The 15,430-nt window shown below is 41.1% G+C and overlaps 1 protein-coding gene across 2 annotated transcripts in view; it reads right to left on the bottom strand.

Moving 5' to 3' along the window:
• Positions 1-14,637, bottom strand: part of TLE1 (TLE family member 1, transcriptional corepressor) — a 111,905-nt gene extending 97,268 nt beyond the window's left edge. For both annotated transcript variants that reach the window (XM_024193152.1, XM_024193154.1), the window contains exons 1-4: positions 13,829-14,637; positions 12,712-12,812; positions 10,734-10,797; positions 10,584-10,628 (exon numbers count right to left, since the gene is read on the bottom strand). In XM_024193152.1, the coding sequence (XP_024048920.1) occupies positions 10,584-10,628; positions 10,734-10,797; positions 12,712-12,812; positions 13,829-13,852 (234 nt within the window). In that variant the 5' untranslated portion in view covers positions 13,853-14,637. The remainder of the gene's footprint in view (positions 1-10,583; positions 10,629-10,733; positions 10,798-12,711; positions 12,813-13,828) is intronic.
• Positions 14,638-15,430: the final 793 nt, after the last annotated feature.

Here is a 15,430-nt window from a genome sequence, read left to right as displayed (position 1 = left end):
TAATAGGAATAAAAATCCAAGTCTCAGTTATCTAGTCTTCTTATAATTTAAAAAGTAAATTCTTTGCCAATTGTGCAAGTATAAAATATAAAAACCTGATGTTCAAAAAACACATCTTTGCTTTAAAATGACCCTATAGTCTATGTTAAAACAAAAGCTCGCTACAACTACAGAGGTTCTGCACCTTTTCCAGTGACATCTATGTTTCTAACAAGTTTGTGTACTGTACATGAAGTCTCTCCAGACAAAGTTCAGATGGCAGAAAAATAAAGTACATTCTAGTTGGGTTAAATAATAAAGTTATTCATATAAAATGTTGGAAGATGACCATTTGCAAGACTCCCCTTGACTTCAATGGGACCAGGACTTGACCCTTAGTGATAAACAGTGTGGCTTATCAAGATCATTTTCTTATGTATTCTTTGTAAATCATAAAATAGCAAAAATAATCTTTTACAGGAATTACTAGATTAAACCCACTTTAGAGTAAGTAGTCAATGAAATATTTAAACTGTTACACCAAAATTCCATATATTATAGGACAAAAGCAGCTTTAAAAAAAGTAAAAACTAAGAAGCATGTGAAATGCAGGCATACAAGTGATAAAATCAAAAAGAAGAAAACTGGTCCTATTGTATCAAGTCTTTGCCAGTTAGACCAAAGCTAATTACCAAAATACACAGATTACATTTAAAAGTGGCCTTAAAAAATATTTAGTGACTAATCAAGTTATCCAACTTCATCCTGTTAATAAAAGGCATTCTAGTGTGTGAAAAGATTGGAACGAGTATCTTAAAAAAGAAAAAAGAAAAAAACACACACACACACACACACACACACACAAAAATTATGGACTGTCAATTCAAGTTTACAACAGCATTAGAAACTAAATTTAAGTACTCTGCCTTCATTTGCACTTCCCCACATGGAAGGCCAATCACAGCACTGAACTTCTTCTGGATGAAGGAAACTACTTCCAGCCATTTATACCGTGTAACACTAACCCACCAGGGAATAAAGGTCAATGTTGCACTCTTGGTCATTACTGAATCATTTGAGATGATCTGTGGAGAGGATGAGATGAAAATCGAAGGATGTGAGAATGTTGCAAATGGCTTGACCTCAGACCAATTTTCATCTCCATCTGTCTAACAGACGTGGATAAAAGCTCTCTTTATGCGACTCACTTGACTGTTTTAAATCCATGTTGCAAGCCAGGAATCAGTTAAATGTTGCATTAATAATAATAAAAAAACATCCTTTCACAAATTTTATTCTTCATCAGTCGAAGTTTAAAGGTATGTATTTTCTCATATTCCTGCAGCATTGCTGAAAAAAGCAACACAGAACAATAGTGAAGCTTTTATGCTTTTCAAAAAATCAAGAACCTCAAAAACAAAAATGTGTTCATAACTCACAAGTCTCCCCCACCACAAAGAGGCGCTTCCAAGCTTCTTAGTCTCCACTATGCCTGCTAAAAATTTGTTGTATAAAAGACACTAAAAAATGTTAGTTGCAAATAATTTTTTTTTAAATATAAACAACCTGAAAACTTAAATCATTTGAGGCTTTTTAATATTTAAATCTAACATTCTATGAACTCTGCTGTTCATAAGCATTATTGAATCCAGGTTGAGTATTGAGATAAGCATATATTATTAATAACCATTTATTTACAACTAATACATGCCTTGTTTTGGCAATGGCTGCAAAAAGAAAAAAACATGAAGACAACATGCCATTTAAAAGTTGAGGCCCCCACAGTATATCAATGTCAAACAACAGCGTGTCAAGCTAAGATTCAATTCAGGTAAGTGCCACTGCCAAATTTTCTTGTTCCCAGACGTGCTTTAAGATTATTTTATTGCTTAAAATTTAATTTGTTCCAACTCGCGTCTCCATGACAACGTTGGCTAACCCTGCAAATCATTTGGGTAATTGGATATCTTATCTTTCTATTGCTCTGAAATCGAATGATTCTGCTAGAATTGTAACAGCCAATCAAATTTACAGGCCTCCTGAGTAATAGACTCAGAAAAGTAGCCACATTCATCTCCTCTTTACAGCCATATTAACCAGTATACGACAAACCGTAGAAGTCGGCTTTTAAACTATATTTTAAAATTATAAACACTGTCATTACCAATATTCTCACCAACAGGAGGGGTGAGGTTTTTTACTCTATGAAAGGAAAACTATCTAATAAGCAGCAATGGGTACTCATTTAAAATAAAGGGAACAATTCCTGTATTTGGGGCAAAAGCCAACAGTTTAACATGACAGCTAGTAAATGCATCTCTCCCTCTGCCCAATGTTTGTATTTGTACTCACTTTAAATCACAAAGTAAGGCAGCCACAATACTGTGAGAGTAAACCCTAGAAGATGACTTCCTCACATTTGTTTTAATGTTTCCCCACTGAAAATGTAGGGTGCATGTAGTTTGTTTGGGAAATAAAAATATCAGGATCTCTATTAAAGTCTCAAAGCATACTATGTGCGTGTCACAATGCGGAAATTTACATTTTTGATTCCAGACCCTAGGCTACATTTTTCTGAAGCCTCTCAGGTGTCAGTTTAAGCTATAGAAAGGCCACAATATTCCAACATAAGTATATATATGATACACAAGTCAACTGTTACATTTATCAGAAGTGGGTTTGGACTTCACTCAACTTTAAAGTACAGTCACTGGATACATTTCAGTTTTCCAATTCCAATTTTCTCTGTAATAGCACAGTGAGCTGCTCTGCAGCAGCTATTGACCAAGCATTGTAAACAACTGCCCATCCCACTTTCAGCTGTAAATGCTGTTGAACCCAGGCCAACTGGCAGGAATAAGGAACACTTTAGCATCTTGACAACAGCCTTTCACACATCTTTAGTATGTCAGGCCTCTTTTTAAATTAGTCTTAACAGAAGGACACTTATCACATCTCCCTGCTAATCCAAATTTTCATCATGTCCCACTTCATGAATTCTGACAACACTCAAGACTTATGCATATTCACAGAGGCCTGTAACTAGCTCCACTGTTTTATTTCAACATCTAGCCTGGACTACACAATGAAGTTGTCTTAGGCCTCATAACTGAATAAATGTAAAACTAAGCTTTACCTCTGGTCAACTGTTTACCACCCAATTCTCTTCTTGAAGCCCCAATTCCACCTAGTTGTCACTGTCCCCTCCTAGGAACAAGAGCATCTCCAAAGCCATCCAACATGCATCCAACTTAAAGCATGAAGAACCTCAACCACATAAATGGTTCCCCCAGGACAAAGGGATACAGTATCTCCTTCAGCTAGACGCTGGTGCTGCAGGTAGAATCTCTACTTTCTATGCAGCATTTGATTCCCGTTGATGCTGGGCCTCTACATTAAGACTCTTCCTTTACAGAAACACAAAGGACCAAGAACTGGCATTTTACTCCCATCTGCCTTCTCCCCCTTGGACATCTCTTAACTACACCTCTACCCCGATATAACGCGACCCGATGTAACACGAATTCGGATATAACGCAGTAAAGCAGCGCTCCAGGGGGGTGGGGGTGGGGGGCTGCGCACTCTGGTGGATCAAATCAAGTTTGATATAACGCGGTTTCACCTATAACGCAGTAAGATTTTTTGGCTCCCGAGGACAGCATTATATCGGGGTAGAGGTGTATTTTAAATCTTACCCATTTTTATACTGATTGTAGCCAGTTCTAAATATCCTGTCACCTTTAGTAACTCTTTCATGTCTACCCTATGCTTATCATAGGACGGGAAGGGTAAAAAAAATTCATGCAGAAAGCTACTTGTGCACAGACATGAACACTAATTGCCCACCTTGAGAGGTCATCCAGTCCAGTCCCCTGCACTCATGGCAGGATTAAGTATTATCTAGACCATCCCTGACAGGTGTGTCTTGACAAGTAGACTTGGCCCTTTATACCAGTCTACATAGGTCATACCCACACACATGTACCAATGTGCAAGAATGCCCTCTGAAGCTCCTACCATATAGAACTTTCCTGTATCAGGAAGTAGCAATAAAAAAAACCCAGAAGTGTTGCACAGCTGGGGGGGGGCCAGGGTTTTTCAAGTTAGATAGTGAACTCTTTAAGCCAAATACGCACTTTTATAGTACCTAGAACAATAGGTTTTGGATCTCGATTGAGGCCCTTTGGGTGCTACCAAAATTCAAATAAAAGATTAGAATGTTGGTGCAATTTGGACTTCAGTGGAATGACTCAGACACAAAGTCATCAGATTTGAGGATCAAGAGAAGGAGCTGCTTGGAGTTAGTGTAACATGGAAAAATTCACACTCATACCACAGAAACTGGCGTAGCCATCCCCTAGTACATCAAAGTATAAAAATTAATACGCAGGAAGTCTTTTCTGAAAGGTATGTACACTAATTATGCAACTTTTATACATTTACACATCAGAATGACAATATATTACCAAGTGATGTTGCAAATTTAATGACCAATTAAATTTAAAGAAATAAAGATTTTAGGGCATTATTAATGGTTCCAAGAAAGAAGTGAAATGTTTACATTGGCCATGTTCCTTTAACAAGAGTTAAACTGAAAGAGATTTAGCATTGATTTTGAAGCTATTAAAATCCACTGGACATGTTTCTACACTGATACCAATAGGTCATGCATGTGAATGTTGTCTTAAGCTACTGCAGACATAAGACTTCACGAGCAAGAGCGGCAGTACTGCAAACAGTTTACTACACGGAGAATACCTGAAATCTTCTATATTCTATTTTACAGAGCTACCCAAGCTAACTAGTTGCCATCATTTCTTTTAATTAAGCTAAAAATAAAACTAACTGGATCTACTACAGGGCAGAGTACAACGATTGGGTTTATCGGAAGATAAGCACTTCTAAAACAATTTTAGAACTAGGCAGACTTAAGCAGATTGTGTAAAACCCAAAGCTTCAGCTATAGATGCCCTTTCCTTATCTTGACCTCACAATAGCTGTTTTTTCCCCCCATCTCATGTGCTTAATACCTGATCAAGATGCAGCTAAACAGACCCATTCTGCTCCCCTTCTCCTAAACTGAAAGCTACCTTTTTGTTTTCACTCACTAATCCATAGAAGCTTTTCAAATGGCAAAAACAGAGGCAGCAGCATTTTGTTCTCTAAATCAATTTTCTCCTCAGCCATCAACTAGATGTTCCGGCACAGAGAAAGAACAGTCCTTCCCTTCTAATTCAAAAATCCATACTTGCATTGCCCTTGCAAACTGCTAAACAAGCAGTATCGGCAATTCACTTGTGTTCTGTAATATATTTACTGCAAATCCCAATGGCTTGCCTCCTAATGCAGTTTTCTATTGTGTCTGTTCTTGTCAATACACTGACTGGTCACCTTACTTGTAAGTTACTTTGACCGACTGTTTATCCAAGACATCAAAAAGCTGCAAGAGGAACAAAAACATCAGTTGGGAAGAAACTCAGTTTGCTGCCCAATATCTTTAGCAGCTTAATTACTACTTTGCCAAAGATGTTTTGTTTTGAAACACATACCAGAAAAGTACAGGCCACATTCCAGGATATAACACACAGACATCTCTCTCATAACTAAATTGTAAAACAAAATTCTTATTAACACCAGTTTCCTTGCAAACTTAAGGAAACTGATGAAGGCTTGCTGCATTTTCTTGAAGTTTGCTCATGTGTTCTTTTTAAAAAAAAATAAAAGTTTCCCTTTTACTAACAGATGGACTGCTGAATTCTTAAAATGTTGTCTAAATCAATTTTTCCCCTGAATTGTCAACTATAAAAATTAAAGTTACAGCACACTTATGATTGAAAACCAAATGGCTCATTTTTTAAAGGGACACCAACTTGAAAACAAAACAATTTTCAGTTTCTTCTGCTTCCAAATGCACTGCTGATAAGGGAGACAAGCGCCCTGGAAAGCTTGCCACCATCACATTGTCAACTCCGTGCATTATTCCAATTCCCCCAGGCTGTGCCTGTGTTGTCTATTTAAACTGTAACCTCTCTGAGACAGGGACCATCTGTTTGTTCTGTGTTTGTACAACGCCAAGTGCCGTGGGGTCCTGGTCCATGGTTCCTTGGTGCTAAAATAATTTAAAGAATAATAAAGTACCCATTTGTTTAACTTGTGTTTAAATTAGGTCCAACTGCTGAGACTAGTTAAAAGGACTGCAGTAATGGTGTCTGACAAAGTGGCAAGCTACCTACTTAGAAATGGATGAAGACTACCAGCTCATTTAGCATAGTCCACTGAATAACTGACAGATAGCAGTAACTACATCATTGACCTGGGCAAGCCAATGACCAAGAGGTGAAATGTTCTGTCTCATTACCAATCCTCTGAGCTTTCTCGTACCCAGAGCTCAGATTGGGTATAAAGTGAGATGACTACGCTCATTTAGAAATGCTGATGGTTCTTTTATATATTAATCACATTTGTAAAGTAAATATGACATTTTGAGAGGGGAAGAAAGTCATTATGATCCCATCTTTATGTTTTCTTTAAGACACAAACACATTCTATGTATCTTAAGTTTCCAAAAGTTAACAAAGCCACTTAATGTCGTCATTACACAGCATCAAAATCTTTAGGAAAAAAAATCATAAAATTGACTCCAATAACTAAAATGCAATTAAGAAAAAATCCCTTTCAACAATACCACCATCCTATTAAAGAGCTGCAGAGAGCAAAGAAAGCTTCTTAATTCCCCTCTATTTAACCGCTCCTGGAGATCGTGATAGTAAAAGACTTGGCTCTTGAATATTGTTTAAAGTGATTTCACATGACAGAGTGAACTAAGAGGACATTTAACTCTTGTACTACTATAAGCAGTTAAGGGTTTTTATTATTTTGCAAGAAGAAAGGCAATAAGCCAAAAAAAGTGGAAAGACACGTTTGCCTGAAGGCAGGTCAAAGATCATAACTATCCACCCAAAGACTCAGAGACCCACCTGTCAATTTTAGGACAGCAGAAACTCACCACACGCTGTAGTAGTTTATATAACTTTGTCAGTGGGTTCAACAGTGATGGCTCTCTCTTTGGCTGCCTGCCACCGAACAAAAGCTAATCTTACACCTAAACAATTTGGACATTAAACACACAGGAAGCTTTATCTCCTGACTTATTCCAGAAGACGACAGACATGGCTGATGAAAATAGAGAGACATTGCTCTAATACCCGATGACAGCAGCCCTTCGAGTATAATATGGCTATTAACACCCGACAGACAGTATGCCTCGGCGCCAGCAGCTGCAGTGTGTCCATTGCTGGCCATGGATGTCACAGTAGGAAAGGATTGAGAATGAAAGTTAACATTTAAAAACCTATAAAATGCTCCCCAGTCATTAGAATGTAATGTCCTAATGCGTATAAGATCTACATGCAAGTCAAGTCAATATATCCTGAACATCATCTCACCTCTGCTACACACATCCAAACACTAGTTGAGAACAATTCTATAGGGGTTTTTTTTTGTTTTGGCTTATTAAGTTTTGTTTTGTGTTTCTTCATTTCTATTTATTTTAATGTGGATACCTGTAAAACAGCATAAAAACCTATATTAAACAATATAAGGAGTCTGATTTAAGTCTACCAAAGCTAGTTCATGCCAAAAACAAGAAAGGAAGCTACAAACTGACCAGTGAGGATAAATATATTTAACAGACACTTTGCTCACTAAGCACTGTCCATGTTCCTGGGTTAAAATAAGGCAGAAGCCCTGGGAGAGGCATATGTAATTAAAAACTACTGTAATACATATGCACAAGGGGCAGAGTTAAGGTTGCCTCCGCAGCCTTAACTTTGCCTTTTCCTGACCTCAGTGCATCACTTTCTAAAAGAATGCTTAGGTTAATGCAGTACATTTTAGAATGGCATATGTACTTTTTTAAAGGGCTGTTTATAACATTCAAGCCTTTGTGAATTTATTCCACCCAATTTGTTATAAACTCCTGAATTAAAGGATAATGGAACTGTTGACACAACATTAATACATAATATCTGTGCAACAAACCAGCTTTGACATGAGAAGGCAAGCTATAATTACATCACTTTTTATTTGGGTGACACTTTTATTTTAACACTGCTGCAGCACTTCACTGTGTGAAGAGTCACTGAAGTAGCATAAAAAAAAAATTTCATCAGACCAACAACTCTGAAGGGCTTCACACAGAGCAAGGGTAACATCTACACAGGAGACAGGCCTTCAGAACATTAACGCTTGTTCAGTGGAAAGTTTCCCCATCACTGCATTTTTCTGTAACAAAGATGTTGTCAGAAATGACAATTTCTTGTGTCCCCTGATGATGCCTTGCTAGCATTTGGTTATAAGCCATAAAGCAGGAATAATTTCAGCCTGTCAGGAGTCTAGCTAATGCCCAGTTTCCCCCTAGAGAGAATTCCTGTCAAACGTAATGAGAGCTCCAAAGGCCCTCTCTACAACATAATGAGCACTTAGGCCATGCTGGTGATCAGCCAGCAAAAAGCATCAATTTGAGGCTGGCTACACCCTAGGGACTAGACGTCACCAGTTTTAATAAGAATTATGATTATTATCTACCAAATGCCTTCATAGGATTTGAAATTTAGAAGGATGTTTTTCAATTTAAGACAATTTATACTGAACTGTAACAGTGCTATTTTGCACCTCTGTAGTTTAGATCTGAATTTGAGGTTTTAAAGACTCTGCACTCAAGTGGAAGATGTTATATGGAAGACATGAAAACCCACTAACACTAAAGCAGCTGATTTTCTTGTCAACTTTCATTTTTTGGATTGCCAGGCACTTCCCCAGAAGTTTGTTCTTTCATCCCTTAGATTATGATTAAACAAAACAGAGACATTAAAAATCACAATATTAGGCACACACAAACATACTGCCTTTCCCAGCTAGACTGTCGCAGGTTATAATACATTCTTTCATTTATTTTAAAAGTTTCTACACTATATCACCACAGCAAATAAACATTACACACCATTTATATATAATCATTAAAGCCTGGCAATACACAGAAGCTATGGTCAATATGGAAATATGAGCTCTGACGTTCCTTGATTTTGTGGACTTAACTTTAGAGTAACATCAAAGGTTAACATTTTTAGTGCATTTATACACTAAATGCATTTACTCATCAACTGTTCCATTATTTTAAACCCATCTACAGGTCAGTTACAAGAACTTTTGATCCTATTATAAGTTTATGTAATACTTATACCAGAAAAGGTTTGCATTTAGATATTAATTTTATCATAACTTATCACCAAGTCACAATACACCATTAAGTTATTTGAAGAAAAGAGTTTTTACCACTGAGCCCAAAACAGCTGCCTGAAGTAAAAGCTGACAATGTTCCAAATTTAAGTTGCAAAAGAAAAAAAAAAAAATTCAGCTCTATATCTAATCTGAGCGTCACAACAAATGGTAGCCCAAATCTTCTCCCTACAAAATTCATTGTTACCTCAAAACAAAGTTGTCATATTTCTGTATTAGTCAATACTTCGAATTTAAACAAATCCATCTCCAACGGAGCATGTAAAGCTACACATCTAACTCCACATTACCAAATTTGATATTTTTCAGGGCACAATAAATGTTAAGAAAAAAATATCAACGAGTTCAGAGTTACAAAAACAGAATTCAGCTCTGAAATATACTTGCTTAATGAAAGTCTTTGAATGTACTGAAGATCTGAAACCTGAACTAATCAATTTCTTTGCTGTGCCCTAGCCGGTCAGCCGTGCTCTTTAATTTAATGAAACAAGAGTTTTAGATGAAATAGCACATATACATCAAGAAAGAATTGTATTGTTGCACTTTGAAATGTGTCCAACTGTGCAACTTCATCTAATGATAATTTTTTTAAGAGGCCATCGATTTCTGAAAGACTTATTGTACCAGCATCTTGATGAAAAAGTGAATGTCAGCATATCTACAGAATACTTACACCCTGCCATTAATGCTTTCTTTGGCAGACAATGAGTACTCAATTGAGGGTCCTCTGGGCTGAGCAATCATTTAGCTTTTCTTCTCTTATGAGGTCCTTAGTGCCTTGTTCCAGTTCAATACCTCTTTTTATTCACCATTCTAGTGGCCATAAGTGTGAATTTTATGGGAACTTGCAAACTCAGTCATAAGAATTTTCCAAGTCACTAATCTTTTCATACTTTGAAATTGCTAAGTTTTCAGCAACTATCAACATATTCTGCAGACACATAAGAGACTGATTAGACAGATCTAGGGCTGTACCAACTAGGAATTTCCTCAAAGAAATCTATTTCCTTATAAACCATTTAACTCAAGTGTCTTTGTTTACAGAGGCAAGCCATTTCCTATATATTTATGGACATCTTTCAGAACCAGCACCAACACCACCATTCTGTTCTGCAGACCTTATTTGTCCCATCATTTTATATTAGGTAGGTGAACAATGTTTACTAGTCACAACTATGAATCAATCCACTCTTTCTGACATACTGCACTAATTCAAATATAAATCCAAAAGCTGTGTTTTAGTACCCTAAACACATTATAAGTTGGACTATAAATTTAGTAGTTATGAACTTAGATGAACATCTTACCTGTTTATGCATTTCAATGTTTAATCCATAGGACATTTCATAATACTGCAAATAAAGGAAAGCACAATTTAAAACCAGCATACGATAGTAAAGTATTAGAAAATATTTTCTGTAATAAACAAAAGGGAAAAACAAATATTTTATACTTACCATCACATAGTGCCTCTGCATTTCTGTCTTTTCACTTGCCAGTTTCTCACATTCCAATTTAAGGCTACAAAAATAAAACAGACACTTTAATGTAAATGTTATGACACTTGTTTTGACATCTACCTTCCCTATTTGCACTTTGATAGCTTATTAGTCTTTTCCCTTCAATATAAATAACAAACTAGCCTGGTATCATAACAGAAAAACTGAATATGAATATAAAGAGTACATAGAATCCATCAAATCAGATCAGACTCATTTTAAATACATACCAAATAAGGCTATAATATCAAAACACTTTGCTTAGAGTGATTACCAAAAATTGTCACAACCCCCAGACTATGGTACTGCCTGAATTCACTACAGTTTAAATGTGAAGTAAAAAAATCTGTCTAGGTGACTAGGAATTAGTGTACTAGAGTTCAACAAGGTAACCACAGTAGAAGACTCACCTGCGTTTCAGTTCTAAACCTTTACTCCAAAAAGTCTCCTGATTTTGTACTTAGCTATCTTGCCAAAGTCTTGAAGAGGTATAGCCTTTGAGCATTATTTAAAATTTGATATGCCTTTTCTTTTTATATACTTATGAGAACAAAAATAAAATGAAGGAACTGTAGTGTCAATAAACCTATACCCTTACTACTCCAATATCTCCAATTAAAACAAAAAATATTAAATACCATTTCTTTGTCATGTGGACTGGTAACTGACTTTTTTTTATTAAAGAAAATAGTAAGCAATCAAAGTGGTTGGTGTGCATGCTCACCTTTTTTATATGTAACCATATACAGTTTAAGTTTTGCAATTTTTAAATACAAGAGCTATCAAAAATAGGCCCCAGAGGCCTTGATAAACTTCTGTATAGATAAACGCTATATACTACAACATCATGAAGGCCTAATCCAAACTTCAAAAAGAAGAAAATTTGTACATAGAGCCTTCTATTCATCTCTGATCAGTCATAGGATACAGCTACACACCAAGGACATGTTTCCTGTTAATGCCAAAAGTCCTGTCTATGCAATGAGGGGAAAATACACCCTTGATATCCGCAGAGACCTCAGCAATAAGCACAAGGACTAGCAACACAGCTTCGAGGATGGCATAGCAACCATAACTCAAATCTACCAAAGCAATGAAATTCACTCAGCTCTGGTAGCACACTAAAATCCTTGTATGCTTTTTTAAAATCCTTATTTGCTCTTTAAATACTGCTTATTTTCATTTTTATATTTTTGCATTAACATTGTAAACAAAAAAGTGCAAACATACACTACATGAGAACTAACCATAACATTTTCTGCTATGGAGTTAGGGTGGATAGTCTCTCAGAATACTTTGCACTTATGGAGGTTTTTCACTTAAGGAGGTTTTTCACTTAAGGATCCTACCAAAGAGTTAAATTTCACACTCCCACCCTGAATATTTTACAGATGGTCACAAACAGAATATTAAGTGACCAAGCTGGGCTTAGAATCTACTGGTCCCAAACTCAGTCACTCTCATTTTCACCACTAGACTCCACTGCTTCCTACTGAACTTCTAGCTCTTATTAAAAGCTTATTTCAACAGTGCCTTGGTACTGGAATGCGGGAACATGAGGACAAAGGCACCCATTGACCTGCTGTTCTGAACACAGCCAGTTACAAAATTCCCAAGAGCAAATATTGACACTTATTGTGAAGCTCTAAAAACACACAGAAAAAAGTTCATCTGAACAGCAGCAAAACAGGCTGTGAAAACAATGGCAAGGAAAGAAAAGGAGTGAATGACAGGGTTTAACTGTGACTCCCCACGCCACCATCTGGACGCTGATATAAAACACAGCTTCTCCCACCAGCAAAAGTGGAGACAAGAAAAAAGAAACACACCCCACTGAACAACACGTTGTGCACCAACCTGAATCCTCAAAAGCAGTATGTGCCTGAGGCCTATGGTACAGGAAGAATTGGTTATGAACAGAGCATGCTGCACCCACCTGTGATACTGAGCTTGGAGGAACTGAAACTCCTCTTTGATCCGATCCAGAGACTCTGGAATAGTGAATTTAAAAGGCTGACCTGCAGCCTGGTGCGGTGTCTAGAAAGGCCAGCAGAGGAAAGAGCAGGCACAAGAAAAGAAAAATGTTTAAATAAAAAACAGTGAGCAAGGCCATAGGACAGGCATGAAAGATAAGCTACTTATTCCACTGTCTGCACAGCTAACTTCTTAGGGACCATTCCCCAGCAACATGCCACCCTACACTCCAACTGGGGCACCTCCAACAGCAATGGGTCCCACGCCCATGAACATCACACCCCAGGGAAGAGAGGGAGCTTAATTCCAGCACAGGGTACAACTGGAGAACGCTAGGGAAAGGGGGAAGAGACTTGGGGACCCAACTTACCCCCCCCTTGTCACTATTACCCCCCACCCCTCTCCAAAACAAACAAACAAATAAATAAGGGTGGCTTTTACTCCACCCTGGGATATAACTGCACAGGGATGGGTAACAGGATCTCCCCCCCCCCGCCCTTTACACTTGTCACCACCATCCCAGGAAAGCTAGTCGGTGCTAACTCCTCCCTGCGCTAAAATCACATGCGGGGGGTGGGGGGGGGGGAGGGAAGAGAAGGGGCACACATCCTGTCTCTGCTCCAGCCAGAGTTTATTTGGCTGCAACTAAAGAAGGGGGAAGGAGCCAACCTGGCGGCGAGGCGAAGGAGAGTCCCAGCCCCGCCATTGTCATTTATATGCAAATAAGTTACACATTAAAACAAAGGGGCGAGAAGGAGCCCTTCCCCCAGTGCCCTCCAGTACACAGGCAGGGTCTGTGTTCCGGGAAAGGGACACGCGGGGAGCCCCCCCCGCCCGGGAGGGGGCAGGGAAACCAAGAAGTTGCCTCGTGCCCTGTTGCGGGTCTGTCGCTCTTGGGGCAGGAAGCCCTGGGGCCCGCAGGACAGCGAGGGCTGAAGAGTGAAGCCCTCCAGGCAGCGAGAGAGGCTGGCTGGGCAGGCCGGGGCCACTCACTCACCCAGGGCAAAGGGAAGCGGGGATCCCCTCTGTCCCGCAGGGAGGGGGTGCCGAGAGGGTAGCCCGGCCCGGGGGTTACTTACGGGATGCCGGCTTTGGGGGAACATGGCTCTGGCCGCCGCTTTGCTCCTTTGCAGCTCAATTCTCGACTGAGTCCCCAACTTTAGATCCCGAGCCCCGAGCAGCCCTCGCGGGCAGACGCCGCCGCTCAGCGGCCCGGCCGCGGCATCCTCCTCCCGCCGCCTTCTCCTTTGTTGTTGTCGGGCTGGGGGCTCGGCCAGCAACGCGCCCCCTCCGCTTTCTGAAAAGTCACCGGCAGGTGTCGGCTCCTTGGGCGCGTCGGCCCCAGCCGGTCCCCAGGCCACGCGGCTCCGCGGGGCGGGGGCGGTGCAAGGCGAGGGGCGGCTGCTCCCCTCGCTGCCCGACCGCCTCCTCCTCCTCCTCTGGCCGCGGCTTCTGTCTGCGGAGTAAATAATCCCCTTTCGCAGGCTCGTAACTTGTGCAATTGTAAGACCGGAAACTCCGAGCGCAGGCGACTCCTCTCCCCACAGCTCCTGCCCGCAGGGGAAATCCAGGCCGGGGCGCGGGCGGGCTGGCACCGGCGGGACACTCAGCAGATGGGAGCGCAAGAGAAAGTCCCCGGCGAGCGCCGCGCTGCTCCCGGGCGTTGGCGAAGGGACCGGTCGCAGAGTAGCGGGGGCCGACTCCAGCGGCACATGCACCGCGGGGAAGGGGAACCACGAACCGCGGAGACTCCTCGGGCCGATGCAAAGAGAGGCACCAACACCCACCCCCTGGTCCCAGGCCACCCACCCCCCGGCGGGACTAATCAAAGGGAAGCTCCTCCGCGCACCGGCGCCACTATAACCTCCTCCGGCCGAGCGCGCACCGGGGAGCAGCGACTCTTACCGGCGCCCCGCAAGCGCCGCGCGCAGCAGCATCCTGGGCTCTCCCGGGCCGGCGCCTCGCCTCGCCCCGCTCACGGCCGGGACAAAGTTCTCTCCGGCGCCCCAGGGTGACACATCCAGACAACAGCGACCGGGGGGAAAAACAGCCTCCCAATTACAGCAGCCCCTCCACGGATAATAGTGCGCAGTATGCAAACTTCGCGGGGTCTGGGCCGGGGAGCGCAGCGCCGCGGCAGTAGCAGGCTCTCAATAAACGGGACACAATGTATCCGCCCGCGCTGGTTACATTAACACGCGGTTTCACACTCCTCTAGCTAACCAGCCACCCAGCCCCGCCCACTCGAGGGGAGGAGGGGATCCCTGGCCAATCGCCTGCTCATGCGCCAACGTGGGGTGCTGATGTACTCCTCTCGACTGCCCAATGGGACAAGCCTCTGGTCCCTCCAGCTCTCCTGGCGGAGCGGCAGGACCCTTCCGAGCGGACCAATAGGAGGCCGTGGAACGCTCAGAGAGGCAGGGAGAACGGGAAGGTCGGTGGGAAGGAGAGGGGAGAGGCTGAACTGTCAATCAAAGTAACGTGGGCGGGGGGGCAGAGAAAAAGGAGGAGGAGGGAAAGGGAATGAAGGGAGGCGTGTATTGCTGGGATCTGGTTTATTCCTCCATTTTGCCCTCCCCCCTTTCTCTAGTCTCAATCTGTGAAAGTAACACGGCGAGATAAATACTGCATCCTACCATAGAGCAGGAGAAGCTGCAGTTAGAGCCAGACATACAGTGCCC

This window comes from Terrapene carolina, unplaced genomic scaffold (assembly GCF_002925995.2).
Source record: "Terrapene carolina triunguis isolate 2854851 unplaced genomic scaffold, T_m_triunguis-2.0 Scaffold113, whole genome shotgun sequence".
NCBI classification, from domain to species: domain Eukaryota; kingdom Metazoa; phylum Chordata; order Testudines; family Emydidae; genus Terrapene; species Terrapene triunguis.
Note: the sequence above shows the minus strand (reverse complement) of the source record. Positions and strands in the feature narration are given on the sequence as shown.